Source organism: Amphiura filiformis, chromosome 16 (genome assembly GCF_039555335.1).
Source record: "Amphiura filiformis chromosome 16, Afil_fr2py, whole genome shotgun sequence".
NCBI lineage: Eukaryota > Metazoa > Echinodermata > Ophiuroidea > Amphilepidida > Amphiuridae > Amphiura > Amphiura filiformis.
The window spans coordinates 49,255,757-49,272,782 of NC_092643.1; the positions used below are offsets into that span (position 1 = coordinate 49,255,757).

General features: G+C 36.4%; 2 protein-coding genes across 2 annotated transcripts in view; one reads left to right on the forward strand and one right to left on the reverse strand.

Moving 5' to 3' along the window:
• Window positions 1–11,485, reverse strand: part of LOC140136142 (kinesin-like protein KIF28) — a 50,865-nt gene extending 39,380 nt beyond the window's left edge. Inside the window, exons 1-4 of the mRNA XM_072157848.1 lie at window positions 11,233–11,485; window positions 8,621–8,659; window positions 5,935–6,028; window positions 932–954 (exon numbers count right to left, since the gene is read on the reverse strand). Coding sequence (XP_072013949.1) covers window positions 932–954; window positions 5,935–6,028; window positions 8,621–8,659; window positions 11,233–11,249 — 173 coding nt within the window. The 5' untranslated portion in view covers window positions 11,250–11,485. The remainder of the gene's footprint in view (window positions 1–931; window positions 955–5,934; window positions 6,029–8,620; window positions 8,660–11,232) is intronic.
• A 222-nt stretch (window positions 11,486–11,707) lies between these two features.
• LOC140136128 (glyoxylate/hydroxypyruvate reductase B-like) lies at window positions 11,708–16,367 on the forward strand. Its single transcript, XM_072157834.1, has 5 exons — window positions 11,708–11,844; window positions 12,760–13,145; window positions 13,906–14,080; window positions 14,799–14,977; window positions 15,975–16,367. The coding sequence occupies exons 2-5, from the start codon at window positions 12,785–12,787 to the stop codon at window positions 16,226–16,228; spliced, it is 969 nt and encodes a 322-aa protein (XP_072013935.1). The 5' UTR covers window positions 11,708–11,844; window positions 12,760–12,784; the 3' UTR covers window positions 16,229–16,367.
• The last annotated feature ends 659 nt before the right edge of the window (window positions 16,368–17,026 follow it).

Sequence of the window (17,026 nt, forward strand, 5' to 3'; positions counted from 1 at the left end):
ATAAAACCGGAAAAGTTTTGTAATTTTGGGTTTTTACTGGGGGAAACTGGAGGGTCATGAGTTCTGACTAGGGGCATTTGGCCCCCATGCCCCCTGGCAGCGCAGCGCCACTGTCCGGGCCACCACTTAAATCGGAACCTTCTAATAACAATCAACCAGGACAATCAATGTGAAGTTGGAATGCTTTTAAAGTCATGTGTAGTGTCATGTTGGCAATGTAGCCTAGTAACCATAACAAACTGATAAGATGTTCCAATAATATGTGTCCAACTAAGCAAGACCTACAAATGTAATATATTGTTTTGAGATAATTCAGTTATCATGTTCATGGTGCACTCAGTGTGACAGGAAGTAAAAACAGCTTATCTCATCAGACTACCCAGTAATGGGTAGTATAAAATATAACCATATTTTAAAAATCTGAAAAGATTGATCAAAATCTGAAATTTTGAGAATTTAGGGGCTGTCGGGGGAGGGTAAAATTGGGGGAAAGAAATTTTTGGTGAGCCAAAAGGGGAGGGTGGGGAAGCAATTTTAGCAAGCCAAGAAGGGGGGCAAGCGATTTTTGGCACACATTCATGGGGCGCTTTTTTAATAAAATGCTCTAAAAAGCCTTACATGTAGGAAAACAGTACGGAAACGCTTTAACATGCCAATTTTCATGCTCGCTAAACTCGCAACATGTTTCTAGACCATTTAAGGTTTGTAAATTGGGATCCCCCCAATTTTCTTTTGGGGGGGGGAGCAAGCGATTTTTGGTGGGCTGAGCGGGGGCAAGCGATTTTTGGTGAGTCGTTTGGAAATTGGGGGGGGGGGGGCTCATAATTATTGCACAGGCCCTTCTAGTGTTCTGGTCAAGAAACTCACTGCATGGAAGATAATCAACATATTTACATTTAAAATTATAAAAAACAGATTTAAGTTTACTTACCAATATGAGTAATCAAAAGCAAACTGAAAGAAAGAAAACAAAATTATGTGAGACTGAGAAATGAGAAACAAAGTTTAAGAAAATCATAATATTCTAATCCCAAACTTAAATCCATCAATTAATTACAGTATGTTTTTTTTTATTTTAAAACATGGTTGTATCAGCGGCAGCAGAACGATTTTGAAAGGAGGGCAGTGAGTGGCTGGTATAGGAAATGTAAATCCCAGCCAAGCGCGATGCAGGGGATGTCTAAGGAGGGATGAAAAATCTTTGCAAAATGAAGGCCCAATTGAAGCCATTTGGTGCATAATTTTTACACTTACTTTCAGGGACTAGAATAGAGAATTGATTATTGATATTCACCCAGACATGTGACACACCACATTATGTGGGTTTGAAGGAGGGGGCCTAATTCTGAATTTTTTTGCAAAAAAGAATCTGTGCCTTTTCCAGATTTTTTTTGGAAAACATCTCTAAAATAGATAAATTGCAATCCAAAATTATACAAAAAAAAGTCAGAAAATGCAACCAAATCTGCCAATACCAGTACCCACCTTCTTTCCACTAAGAATCCTCCCCTGCATTCAGAAATGAATGGTGGTGTGTTGGGAACTGTATTTACTTTCTTATTATTGTATAGGCGTACAGCCATACTTTAATTTTGTTTTGCAATATTTGTTCGCACGTTTAACGGGTTATCTAGCCACTGTGTAGATTGAAAGTTGCAGGGTATATAGTATGTATGCGAATGAAGAAGTAGATAGATTTTCTATAATAATATGTCTTCAGGAGAGGAGATATTTAACAAAAATTAAAACACCTAAGTCCGTCAAATGCACGACTAAGAAGCTTCCAAGAATACGTGTAGTATCATAGGCCTATGCACCATTGGGAGCTATTGGGGAATTGCCGCACCTGATTAAGGTCGTTCATTTCGTAAATGGTCTATGATTTTGTGCTGTCAATAGTGGGAAATGGGTGTATTTTTTGTTTGCTTTTGTCTTGCTTTTTGGAAACGCTCACACTCGCTATGTTGTCTTTTGCCTCATTTATATGTCTGTCGCATTAAGGTGGTATTTGAGGCATTATGTGGAAGTGCTCTAAGCATGTTTTAAAAATATAGACTAATTGAGTAGGGCGAAGAACACTGATCAATACGCCTTATGTTTTAAGCTAATCGGACATACTGTTTTTATAATTCACACATTTTAAATTTTTTGTACTGTATTATTTTTATCAATTATCAATGAACCAATATGACTCGAAAGTGCTCATGAATATGTAATAACATTTTTATTTAATTATAGAATACTGGTTTCAAACTTGGTCAAAGTATTCCTAATGACTTCCAGATAATTAATTAGTTAGTTGCCCTACTTTGCATAGTTAATTAGCTAATTATGCAAATTAGCTAATTAATTGTGCAAATATGCAAATTAGAGGGCGGCTAGACATGATAATACATAAGAACATATTAGAAACACTTTGAAGGCAAAAGTCTGCCAAATTAAAGTAGCATGAACTTTCAATAGGTGCACGGTAAATAGAAAATTGCATATTTAATGTCTTTAGGTGTTGACAAGTTCTTCTATTTAAAAGCTGGCAGGGTAACATCTGCACTTAAACATGTTAAATTGAGAGCATTTCAATAGTTTTCGCTGAATGCCAATAATGCGCATATGCCCCCATAATCATGATGATGTCATATAGGCCCACATGATAGTGTTTTACATCTCAATGTCGCTCATTTAGGTGTTGACAAGTTTTTCTATTTAAAAGCTGGCAGGGTAACATCTGCACTTAAACATGTTAAATTGAGAGCATTTCAATAGTTTTCGCTGAATGCCAATAATGCGCATATGCCCCCATAATCATGATAATGTCATGTATATAGGCCCACATAGTGTTTTACATCTCAATGTCGCTCCGGTTATGCGTTAAAACGAAAATATTTGCACCTATAGGCCAAGATAAAAAAAAACCATTCCTTCTTCTTTAATTTATCGTTGAATGAAGAAAAAAAAACGAAGAAAAGAAGAAAAACAAAAACAAAACAACAAAACAAAACAAACAATCTGACTATAGATGTGACGGCCATACTATGAATTCAAATGTTAAAAAAATGACAGAATAAAATGTTCCGAAAGTCATAACAGAAGAAGATCAAAAGAAGGTTGATTAGTGCGGTGGTTATGCCAATATGGCTCGCCCAATTGAAAAGACAGTTCGAAAGTCATCACAAAAGATGCCCCATCCCATTTCAAAAGAAGGTTCTAAAAGTCATCACAAAAGAAGGTTGATGTTACAAGTTTTTTGTTTGACGTGTCAATATCGCTCCGGTTCGTTACCAAACATACTGGCACTATAGTGCTACCGGGAGCACATCCAGCTTTCTTAGTCGAGGGGGAGGGGATTTCAGGTGATGGGGACCAAAAAAATCCCGGTTGCATCATTTTGACCTGGGACATATAAATAGGCCTATACCGTTATTTTTAAAAGAGACTGTCATGACTGAAGGCTGTAGCCTACATGTTAAGTTCGAGCTTCCAAAAAAGGGCTTTATTGAGACATTAATTTTTAATGTGGTCCATGATCGGGATGAATTTTGGTAAAAACCGGGCTCTTTGCCCCTTTTCTTTTCCTTTGCCTTTTCGGTTTATCTTTTAATTTTTTGTCAAGGGCATTTTCCTCTTTAAGTTTTTGTCAAGGAGACACTCTTTCCCCTTTCCCATCCCTCCCGCTGGCTGCGCTACTTTGTCTGCACTGTATGAAAACATTACTTTAGTTTTCGTTAACTATTTAGAAGCCGACAGGGCAACTTTTAAAGTAAGACTACTTAGAACATTTGCACTTGAATGAAAATATTTCTTCATTAGGTCTAGTCAAACAAAATAAACTCAAATGATTTATGTTCAAATTACACACCTTAAAATCTTCTGAAAGTCACAAAGCCATTTACTAATTTCTAGAATATGCCTCAAATACCACCTTAAGATCTAAGCATGACGACATCGTAAACTTTTTTTAATTGTCATTGCATGCTATTTAGCTCTTTTACTGCTAGCAACATTTGGCATTTATTGAACATTGACTTCAACGTACCACACCACCAGGTTCAACTAAGTTAGCAGATAAAGGTATAATAACCAGTTATTGACTTTTCTCCTCAATAAGCAAACACTTATTGATTGGCTTGAGCAAATAGTCCGGGCGATTTGTATTGCACAGGGCTCAAAACTCATCAATGCTAATTGTATCTGAATATAGCTGAACGAGGCTTTGAAATTTGCGATAAAAAATGCTTGAAAATGCTGTTATTTTAATCGATAATAAAGGAAATGTGTATGGCATTTGTTCAATATTTAATTACCTACTGAATACGCTGAGAATATCTCATGAAACTGAAAAAAAAGTCGGGTCAGATGGGGTATGAGAAGTCGGGTATGAGAAGTAGGGTCACAAATTGTACCGACCCACCATCTTGTAGACCTATAAAATATTTCTTTAATGTGCATGCATCGTGCGAAAGTTGGAAGTAAAAGGAGGTCGGAAACCAACCATCTTGTAGTCTTAATTCTTTTGGCCAATAGAGCTAAATAGTTACTAAACACCTTCAGAAAACATGTGTAGCAGTCAGATAGTTAATAAAAAATATTAATGTGCATGAAAAATCCGCAAGTCAGGAGAAAATTATTTCGGAAACCATCTTGTAGGCCTATATAATTTTTTGAGAAAAACGAAGTTAGGAACCCGTCTTGTAGGCTTATTCTTTTGCACCAATAGAGCTAAATAGATAACTAAATACCTTCAGAAGCATCTTCATCTAACTGCTACACATGCTATGTCTTCTGGCGGTATTTAGTTAACTATTTAGGTCTGCAAAAGAATAAGCCTGCAAGATGTTTCGACTTTGTTTTCTCATGACTTTCCCATCGCGTGCATACAGTGGCACATTAATATTTTTCTTTAACCATGCATAGACAACTGCTATATATACATACCCAGTACAGTCTTCTAATTGACATTAAACTATTTTAATTTCTTTTTGGAAAACATGAACAAAACCCGATGTTAGGCCTACAGCAGAATATGATGCACGGTCAAATTAACTACAATGCATCTAAGGGTCAATATTACTTAACTTATGATCCTATGTCAACTCCCAAGAACATGACCTGTGCATGCTTACTATTACAAACTACCGGAAAAATACTACAGCCAATAGACCAATCACAAAAGCAATGTATCTGGTACTTTGGGATAATGAGTACATCATTCTGCGCTTGTGAAATGCATCCATAAAAGCTGAGACGAATATACCTAGGTATTGCAACTCAGTACAGTCTAATTCTAGCTCCGGAGACAGGCGAATATCCAGACCCTCGAACAAAAGAACCAGTACCAAAATACTATTAGGCTAATCATAAAAAAAGTTAACACAAGAAGGATACGCACCAGATAAGTGGTATACGCCCGCCTCACTTCGAACAAGTACATATAACATTTCCCATAGTAGTCCACCAGTCTATATAAAATATCCCTAATAAATTTACAAAATAACGCAACAGTAAACCCACAGTTCCGCCTTTCTTATTGTTACACAGTAGTATTATTGTATACATCATAGTGTACCCCTACTTGAAGCCTAACCGCGAGATACCAACTTTATAAAATAATAAAATAAACCCACTCCACACTCCCCAACCACCATCCTAGCTACGCCTATACAGGGTTCTAAAAAGAAACAAACATCTAACACAACCACGCAACGTTTCACCCACTACCATACCATCACCCAAGAACCAAGAACCTTACACACGAACCGCGAATGCCGAAAACCGCGCAACCCGAGAACCGCTCTAGTTATTATTATTATTATTACATGTAGTAGTAGTATGTTCCCAAATATTTCCTGCTAGCAGACCTTTGGGTAATGGGTATGAAAAAATGATCTTTTTACAAAAACCTTTTAAAAAATAAAACCATGTTGTATAAATACTCACCATTTTAGGTTCTTCATTTGGTGTTTCTGGGTTGTGTATTTTAGTTTGTGCACCAGTCATTTCTATTACACATTTTGCTCCTCTGTCTTTTTCCCTGTGATCCAAGAAAAAAAAAAGATATTATTTTATTGTTAACATTTATTCATAAGCTCATGAATATACGCGATATGTTTAATCCAATCACAGATAACAATTAATATACACAGACGCAAATGCTTATTGAAAAAATATAATGACGTAGCTAAAGTTATGCTTTACAATTGCATGACGTGTTACGCGTCAATTTACACAGATGCTGGCCGCCGTAACTTGGAAAACGACAATTGCACAGTAATGTGATTGGTCGCTAGCAGTATTTCCCTAATCAGCTATTCAATTTTTTAAAGGGAAAACAAAAGATACAGTTAAAATTGTATTTTGTTTTTAACATTAGGAAACGAATTTGGAGCCTGGGTGGCTCACGCTCCAGTAATTTCTGACGATTAAGCTCAGTAATACATCAAAGAATGTCTTCCAATTCATGAAAACAAATAGATAAATAGATAATCAGCTTATCGGATTAAAAGCTTAGACGGAAGGTCTTGCTGCTCAGCGAGTGTTTGTAATTATCAAAAGGTTTTCTCCAAATTCATTCTCTAATGAATTTTAAAGAAGGAAATGTAACATAAATTGAATAAAAAAAGTGAAAAGTGACGGTTATGAATGAGATTAATGACTAATTGTGCTTTGGATCTCGGAATATTCCTCGGTTCCAAAGCACATTGTTTAGATATTTCACAATATCCTCAAAACAACTGATGCACAGTCATTAACCTCTAATCAATTAATTTTGCATAATTGGCATCTCAAAGACTACGGTACAAAAATAACATTCCAAGGCTAAAAAATAACATGTTTGTTTCCTGCAGAAACCAATATGCAAGGTAATTAAGTTTTTGTTTTGTGACGTCAAGATTTATGTCTTTAGTTAAATTGTCAAAGAAGTTATTATTATCAAATACATGTAAGTAGCCACTGCCGTACTAACACTGTTACTTTCCTATTTTTTTTTCATTCATTTATTATTTTCACTCATCAAATTACAAAAAGCTAGAATACATACAAAATAATAATATAAGTGAGAGTGAAGGAATCACAGGAAAGGCCAAGGAGAGGCCTGAAAATCTGTGATCCCTTGATTGGTTAATTCATCATTTGACATGGCAGCAGACTGTCACTTCAATGAAGTAACAGTAAGCTGTCATATCTTGATATGAATTAACCTAAATACATGAAAAATAACAGTTAACAATAGTAAACAATAAAATGCACAACACAAATAAGTAATATAAATTATAAATAATATCCGATTTGGTTATATAAACCCCATACAACAAGAGTTAATAGTAACTTTGCATAAGATGTTTCTTAAATACATGGCGGAATTGATTAATCGATGATGAACTTTTAATGCTGTTATCAACATTATTCCATAACTTAGTAGCTGCATTATTTAATAGATTTTTCACAGAAAGCTTTTTTGATAAAAGGAAGCCTCAGACGATCTTTATTTCTGGTGTTTAAGTCATGGATCTTAGACTGTTTTACAAACAAATCATCAAAAACACTTGGTAAAAATCCATTTTCATGCTTGTACATAAATAAACCAAGTTCAAATGTATACATATCCCTGACACTTAAAGTATTATACCTAATCAGTAAGGGATTAGTGCTACTTCTATAATCACTTGCACTTATAATACTGAAGAGCCCTCTTTTGAATTTTAAAAGATCATTTATGTATGATGAACATGCACATCCCCAAGCTAAAATACCATAGTTGATATACGGTAATATCATTGTTAATCAAGTTGTTATTTACATTTGTGTTAAAGCTGTCAGATGTGAAGTACTTACAAACATAATCTATATCACAACTAGCTGCATTAAAATCATCATCTTGACGAAGTGGATTAAAGCAGAGGTGATCAAAGCTATTAGTGATATCAATATCTATTTGATCATGTCCAACAATTGAATCAAAGCCTTGAATAGCATTATTGAAGTCATCATCATTATTGAAATGGTTGAATGGGAAACTAGTTCGAATGATACATTCCCTACAATTCCAGTAATTTGAAGCTAGGTCTTGTCTATCACTTCTAATGCATTCATCATGAGCAAATGAGTTACATATTGTACAAGAAAAACTTATATCATTTATATTAATACAGTTGGAACAAATAATACAAACATTTTGTGCACTTGACATAATATATATAAGAAAATATAAGAAAATATAAATATATTAAACACTATTGTTATCACCTAAAATATTACAAAAAAAATTGCGATTGCATCAAAAAACGTTGTTAAAATATTATTGCACTTCAACTCAATTTTAGACTGTTCAAAATATGCAACCTTTTTTCCAAATATATATAGTTAACGCATCAAAAGAGCTTTCATCTACATTGAAACATTAGCAAAATCAATACAGGCATGAAAACTGGTCTCGAAAAAGACAAACACTTAAAACCATTTTTTTACCATTTTCTGTCAATTTGGTTCAGAAATAGGCTAAAAAAATGAAAACAGTAACAAAAAAATGCGGAAATCAGCTAAAACGCTGACAATTTTCATGCATGTAAATAATGAAAAACAATAGCAGCCTACTCTGTAAGTACAATAAAAAAAGGCCTCTTACCTGCTGTTGAAAGGTCTGACACGCACAGCCACCTTCACCCTGAAATATCAAACAAAGAAGGAATAATCAGAATCTGGTCAATTATCCAAAGAAATATTTGGGAGAGTGGGGTGTGAATGTCAAAATATTATGTATTCACAAAATTAAGTACCATACTATTTAGACAACATACAAAATGTAATTTCTTGAGGGGAAAAAACAAACAACAACAATTGACCAACAAATCAAACTTATATACATTTTTAATTATTTAATAGTACCAACAGGCACAGGTCCAGGTGGGGCAGCTTGCTCTGCTCACTTCGCTCAGACCACATTTTTTTACATACTTGCTCCCTTTGGAAGGACTGGCACCCTCTCCCTAACCTGGCTCTAGCTGCAGAAGTGCATTTCTTCTATTTGTAGTAGGGGGTGGCAATCTTTTTAAAGTATTTTTTTTATATTATTTGATGGATTAAATTGCATAGTCAATTTATCGTAGGTGATTTATTCCTTCAAAATAAATAAACCCCTACACATGAGGATTGCCAGGGGTGGTAAATTATATTTTGACAGGAGTGTGCCATGAGGGACTCTAAAACCCAGGGCGTTTTTTTTTGCTTAAAAATGGCTGATTTGACAGTTTTAGACCATTTTTTTTTTGTTTAGGGTTTTCTTGCAAAGTAGCAACCCTCCATAGTGGCACGTCCCCATATACCTTATATAAAGTGACCCGATAAGTGAGTACCCCCCTCCCCAGCCACTGATAATCCACACAGCAACTATTGTGTCGTTGTGGATAGCAGATAGATCAGAGCCAACATGCCATGGCGCACTACCATACCACGACTGGGCGATTCCCACCTTGATAGACACCAATATGACAAAGGATGTGACAGCCAGAAGTTTCCTCTGTTGCATGTATTGTATTGGCCCCAAATAATAAGGCCAGGGATTAAAAGGGCATTTCTTGATCCACAGCCTCATCCCCCACTTTTCTCAAAAAAAGTTGAGATTTTTATATCACTGGAAACCTCTGGCTACATAATGTTTATGTACAAAATATTTCTTGCAGATTAATTCGTTTTGCAAAAATATCGTGAAATTTGAATTTCGTTCTGGTGCACCAGAATGAAATTACAACGCATTGTCTATGGAGCAGTGTAATACACATAATCATGCATAACTCGCGAACGCAAAATCGGAATCAACTGAAATTTTGGGAATAGGTTTTTTTCGTGGATATCTACTGAAAAATGACATAAATAGAGGATGCTAGGATCACGAAATACTCCTTTAAATTATATTCATTTTGAAATGACCGACGCCTTTAAAGCTGCCCTCGAGAAGCTACGTGACACCAATGGACAACCTTAGACCACACTCTCCTCACCTCCAGTCAAAGCACCTTTACGGCATTCTCAGGAGGATATCAACCAAGTACCAAGTAGTAAGTATGATCTGGTTCTGGTTCTGGTTCTGGTTGAGTCGGCATTGCCAGACATGCTGTACTTCACCAACTTCGCGGTCAAAGGTCTATGCGCATTTAATGGCGTCGCGTCGCGAAAAGAGCTAATTAATGAAGATTATTTTTGAACATTTCCCCGCTTGTCGCTGTCACTGTCGTCTCGTCGAGGTCATTCCAGTCGGTCGTCGTTCTGTGGAAGTAGCTGAATTTGTGTACATCCTTCCTGATCAGTTCCTTTTGAGTTTCCTGCTGTTTCCTCTTGTTTTCAATCCTGCTGTTCCAACCTGTTGAACATAGTCTTCCGCTCTAATTCCAACTTCCCCATTCATGATCCTATACATGAGCTGGAGTCTGGCGTCTTTTCTTCTGTCTTGTAACGCTTCCCATCCCAGCACTCTGGTCATTTCTGTGACACTGCTGAGTTGCTTGTAGTCATTCATACAGAATCTTGCTGCCTTTCTCTGCACTGCCTCGATGGCTACGATGTCCTTCTTCGTGTACGGGTCCCAAGAGCAACCAGCGTATTCCAGGATTGGACGTACCAGCGTTTTATAAGCTGTCTCTTTCATTTCTCTCGGGCAAAACCACAAGTTACGCTTGAGGAAACCAAGAACTTTGTTGGCTTTGGATGTCAACTTCTGGTATTGAGCCTTCCAGCTCATCTTGCTATCAATTTCGACACCAAGGTATGGATGAGAGTCTACCTCTTGCAGCGGTTGTCCACAGAAGTTGTAACTTCTGTCGGGCGCTTCTTTCTTAGTTGATAGCTTCATGACTGAACACTTGGCTGGGTTGAATGACATCTCCCATTCCTCTTGCCACTTTTCCAACTGGTGTAAATCTTTCTGCAGTATGTCCATCTCTCTACTGGTCTTCCCAGATGTATATATGACGCAGTCATCTTTAAATAATCTAGCAGTACTCCTGATGTTGTTTGGCAGGTCATTTATGAATAACAGGAACAATAGGGGGCCTAGTACTGTACCCTGAGAAAGCACCTCCCTTCGTATAAGAAAAACTCAAAAAGGGGACAAGAGCTGACAAGGATCATGTTGAATGTGCAAAACAAAATTCATAAGGCTCTTTTTCAGCACTAGTTTGAAACGCAATATATACATCTATCTATGTAAGCTTAAAAACTACATGTACTGTACAGTGTACTTACGATTCTCCTCCCGACATCTTGGCTGATTTTAGTCACGATTTTCTCCACAATAAAAATAGTTTTCAAGTTCTATATAATCCTAAAAATAGTCCACAACAAATATTCAAAGTATAATTTATGTGCTCCAACTCCGTTTTCTTTTCATATTTGCGACATCATTGTGATTTCAGATTCCGGAAAAGTTGTACATAATTTCACATCAAAATCCACCTGTTCCTCGGTATAGAGATTCATCAATGGTCCCACAACAGGTGTATAGCGCGTTCATTCGCCAAGGCAACGTGCAATCAATTACGTCATGATTGACCTATCTTTTGGATTCGTTCATTAGTTTGAGAGGGGTGACTGCTAAATCCTTGCTAAATCACTGTATTGGAGTGTGGTCTACTGCCATCTAGAGTCATGACCTGGCCAGTGGTAGCCACAATGATTTGACAGATTTGTTTACATTTTGCAATCAGCTGTCTGAAGGTCTGTGAAGACTGTAAGGGCACATGATACCTAAATTTCACAACGACTACTGATACTGTAGGTCCAGTACACTTCCAAATTTGTAGTTACTAGGCTTTCCAGTGACGATATTAGGCCTACTAGGCTACAAGTACAGGCTAGGTATGTATGGAATTTACTCCATTATATTAACTTCATGTAAATGAGCTGGTAATGTGGTATTCAATTGTGTGGATCAATCAAAATTTGGAAGGGTGAACAGGACGTGGAACATGATTCTTTTAAAGGGGCATTTCGTGATCCACACCCAGGGGGGGGGGGCACTCAAGTTTCACAGTGTACACATGCGTGACCAGAGATTTTCAAAACATACCGTAATAAACAAAATAAACAGGAATTTAGTGTGGTTTCGCATTTCAAATTTTAAGCCCTACTCCTAAATTTTACCTGAAAGATATGATTTTATCTGAAAGGTATGCAGAGGCAGATGGGGGGGGGGGGGCACCCTGGCATGCGCCCTCAATAAGTTTTGCAGAGCGGTGTATGACTTTGTATTGAAAATTCCTGAATACGCCCCTAGTAGGCCTACCACCTTACAGGTTTTTGATAAAATAATTAAACCCGTAGTACATGTTTTTGTTTTATGTATAATTTTTTAATATCTATCATTCGGGTGATGTTCCTGATGCAAAAATGCCAGGGAAGCATGCTTTGTGAAAGAGCTTGATCATGGAAATGACCCCGCACCAACTAGCCCGACATATCATGGCCCTACGTGTAATTGCTCCTTAATACACAGTCACAGTCAGGGGTCACAGTAAGCACAGCTGTGCAACAAATATGAACCCTGGGAGAGAGTAAAATGGGGGGGGGGGGGTTGTTCAGGCAAAAGGGGGAAAGCAATTTTTGGCAAGCTGAGAAGGGGAAAGAAACCAATTTTTTATGATGACTCCCCTATTACGAGCTATTTAAAAAAAAATTATGAAGTCTACCTTTTCATAATTGTGCCCCTAAATACTTCCTGGCTACAGGCCTGACTCTGATATATCTTTATTTTTTTCTTTCTTTCTGTTCAAGTTCTTAGAAGTTAAGAGGCAAAACAATGGCATCTGAAAAGTATTGTGTGGTGGTCCCTGAGAGATTCCAAACAGATCCCAACTGCAAGACAATATGCGACTTATTTGATGTTGTCTGGCTGCAGGACTTCTTGGATAATACTAAAAAATATCGAGAAAAGATCCAGGGACATTTCTCCACTCACACTACCTTTCCTGAAGATGTGGTTGCGTCCATGCCAAAGTTGAAAGTGGTTTCAGCATATGGAGTTGGAGTGGACCATTTAGATGTAGGGATGTACAACAGATATGGGGTTAAGATAGGTAATACACCTAACGTTCTTAACGACTGTGCGGCTGATCAGGCTATGACACTTATGTTGGCTTCTGCTAGGAAATTGGTCAACGGTAAGTATGAAGGTGAAACTAAACAAGTCCCCAGGAAAAAACCCCAATTGTTTGATCAAATATTTTACAAGGCATAGGAAAAAAGAGGTTATAAAATTGCTTCAGGACTCAAGTATATTCTGACTTCAGACATACAATAACTGCTCAAATCGTCAGTTGCAACACATAGTGGCCTACGTGAAGGACAAAATACATTTCTGAGAAAAACATGTTTTACTAAATAAATAATGGAGTCGATACTCCTTTACTGTTATCTCTCAGTGGCATGTTCCATTTGAAATTGAAGTTTAAGATTCAAACTATTAAACCGTGTCTTTTAAAGATACGGTTTAATAGTGTGAATCTTAAACTTCAATTTCAAATTAAATAGTTAAAAAGTTAATATTAAAAAGTTAAAAGTTAATATTAAAATAGTTGAAAATGAATAACTATTTAGGATATAGCTAGCTCTAAACTTATATGTCACTGTGTGAAATGGAAAGATTCTACGCCACAATGTGTTCCAACCGACAAAATAATTAAAAGTATAACACATTTTCATTTTACAACACCAAGTATGCCCCCCCCCCAGTCACCGGGTTTACCATCTAAAGATCTCAACAAAATACTGATACTGATCCTCCATTGGCAAACATAATAAAGTGGAGAGTTTAGGGTTTCAATTGGTGAAGCCCCCTGCCCCCACTGGTTACGCAGCTGTTTTAGAGTACCGTAATACAGTGCTCAATCAAAATTCTTGCTTTTTTTACACAATTTACAGGTTTTGATCTTCTAAGGAAAGGACAGACTTCTGTTTGTTACACATATGCCTACCTTGGTAATAGAGTTACTGGATCAACAATAGGCATTGTGGGAATGGGACGTATAGGGTACAAGGTAGCAGAACGAGCTATTGGATTTCAAATGAAGGTAATCTACCATAATAGGAATAGAAGGTAAGTTTGGTAGAATAGGCAGTGCTATTCTTCTTATTTTGTGGATTTTGGGGGCTTTTAAGCTCATACAATCAAGCATATAAGAAACTAACATTTAAAATTTACTGACAAATAAAATTAATTAATTATAAAATTAATCTCAGTTCAGAAAAATTGTAATCATGTAATATAAAAGTGGAAAAATTGATTTAAGGGGTCAGTCACCCACCTTTGCACAGTATTTTTTGTGGGATCCGAGAGCACATCAGATACACCAAATTACATTCTGAGGAATATGAGGAATGCCCTTCTGATATCAAATAATTTTGATATTTTGAAATTTGTGATATATATAATACAATTTTTAAACATTGACATTTTTGACAGTCCTTGAACTAACTTTTATACAATCTAATGATATGTACTTTAAGTGTATGTATCTGGGAGGAAAAGCTAATTGATTTTTGCTCAGTGATGGAGTATAAACTCAGCTTTACACATAATGGGCTATTCCAGTTGACATCCATACACCTCCTTCTGAAGACATGACCTTAACCTCCCACACAGGAGTGTAGATTTCAAATGGAGCCATCCATTCAGGTAACTTCATTTGAAATTCACACTGTGTAGAAGATTAAGGTCATGTCTTCCACAGGGGTGTATGGATTTCAACTGGAATAGTCCAATGCAGTTTATATTACAACACTTAAAATATTTACATATATTTTTATCTCTACAGAAGTGAAGAGGAAGAAAAGCATATCAATGCTACATACTGTAGCAATCTAGATGATTTGCTCTCTCAATCTGATTTTGTAGTGCTTGTTACACCATTATCAGCAAAGACCAAAGGCCTTATTGGTGCAGATCAACTAAAAAAGATGAAACCTACAGCAATTCTTATCAATATTGGCAGAGGTATAGTGCTAAAACCACTTTTTTGTATTTAGGGAGTGTTCATAAATACTTTGGTGGGGAGATTGGAAAATATGGGTGGGGGATTAAAAAAATTTTGGGTCCTAAAAAGGGGGATAAAAAAATTCAGTTCTTAATAGGGGGGATCAAAAAATTTGAGGGTAAAAGTCCATGGTAACATGTAGGACAATTTTCGGGCATGAATGTTATGCATTTTAATTTTCAAGCTTCAAATCAACAAAATTTGGGCACTTTGTAATTTGTGTGTAACACTATGACTCCAATGAGTAATAGCTTCAAACAGTAATTTTTAGCTAATAAGTTAACAGTTTATATTTTTGGTTTCTTTTTTAGGACATGAAGGACGGATCAAAAAAATTTAGACCATAAAAAGGGGGGATAAAAAAAGCTACCTATGATATCCGAGGTTCCAACTTTTCCACCCCCCCCCCAAAGTATTTATGAACACTCCCTTAATTTGTTTGTTTGTGTCAAATATCTTACCAGGGAGGAACATCCAAACAAAGACTTCAAGAAAATAAAATAAAGGGGGTAATACAAAGGGAACCACTAGTCTCGTTCTTAGCAGCTGTCAATGGAATTAAGTGTATCCATCACAGCATTCAAACAATCAATCATCACTCAATCAGTCATTTACCAAACAAGTAGGTAAAACCAGGGCAAGGGCATACAACTAATGTTATTGGCTGTACTTACTTGTTATGAAAATGACTGATTGATTGATTGATTGATTGATTGATTGGTTGGTGATTGATTCAAGTTTGCTAGGACGGGCAAACTTAATTCCATTCATAGCTGCCAATATATAATTATAGCTGTTGACAAAGATTTGTGAACTCAGAAGTAGTACAATGGATCTTAGTGGACACCCGGTATACAGCATAAGCCATGGCAATCATCCAATACTTACATGGTCGTTGTATATATAATGTTTCAGGTCTAGTGCAGTGTATAAATCCACCTTTTTCTTTAATTTCAGGACCACTTATTGACCAAGATGCACTAGTCGAAGCACTAAAAGCTGGTCATCTTGGTGGGGCCGGACTGGACGTGACTGACCCCGAGCCTCTACCAGTGGACCATCCATTGCTAGATATGTCTAATGTTACCATAGCACCACATCTAGGATCTGCTACCAAGGCAACAAGACAAGTCATGTTTGAGATGTGTATAGAGAATATTAAGGCAGGGATAGAAGGGCGGCCATTGGCATCAGAGGTGCTGCCATCTTAAAAGGGAACCATATCTAAGATTGGGATTTTAATGAAGCTATATATTTGATATGTGTAAAAAATATATTATTACTAAATTATGTTGAACACCAAAGAGGGTGATTTTGATCAGTACTATGCATTCAAAATGATCAGTACTACGGAAATAAATGATAAGTGCAAATAAAAAAAGTGTCAAGATTTGAATATCATCAAACTTATGCGAAACCATGTAAAGACACTGACTTCACTTCAAACTTGATGTATGAAGTACAGAAGTTGAACCTGACAATAGTTTAACCATGACTTTTGCAAAGGGAAAAGGCAATATAACAAAGAATTAGCCAACGATTACTGTTAATAATGATATATGATTTGGGGCCAATGTTATGGTCCGATATTTTTGCACAAGTTTTTTTGATAAGGATAATGAACTGAGTGCAATGCATTAGTCAAGATAATCGCACACGCCGTGGAGTTATTGCATTTAGTTATTAGCTAAATGCAATAACTCCATGGCAAGTGCGATTATCTTGACGAATGCATTTGCACGAGTACATTATCCGTCATATACTTTGAGTGTATTAAAACAATAGGCAATATTAATGGCTGCATTCATTATATTAGTTTGAATATTAGGTAAAACATCTTAAATTTTAAAAACACCGTCAGGTCATTGACCAGGTAGCATTTACTAGTAACTGGTCAAGAAAATCAATCACTGTAGAAGTTAGCTATCAATGGTATCGATTATGCCCATACGTCATACTTTAGTAACTTATTCACGCATGGTTTGTAACCAATTGACTTTATGTTCTGA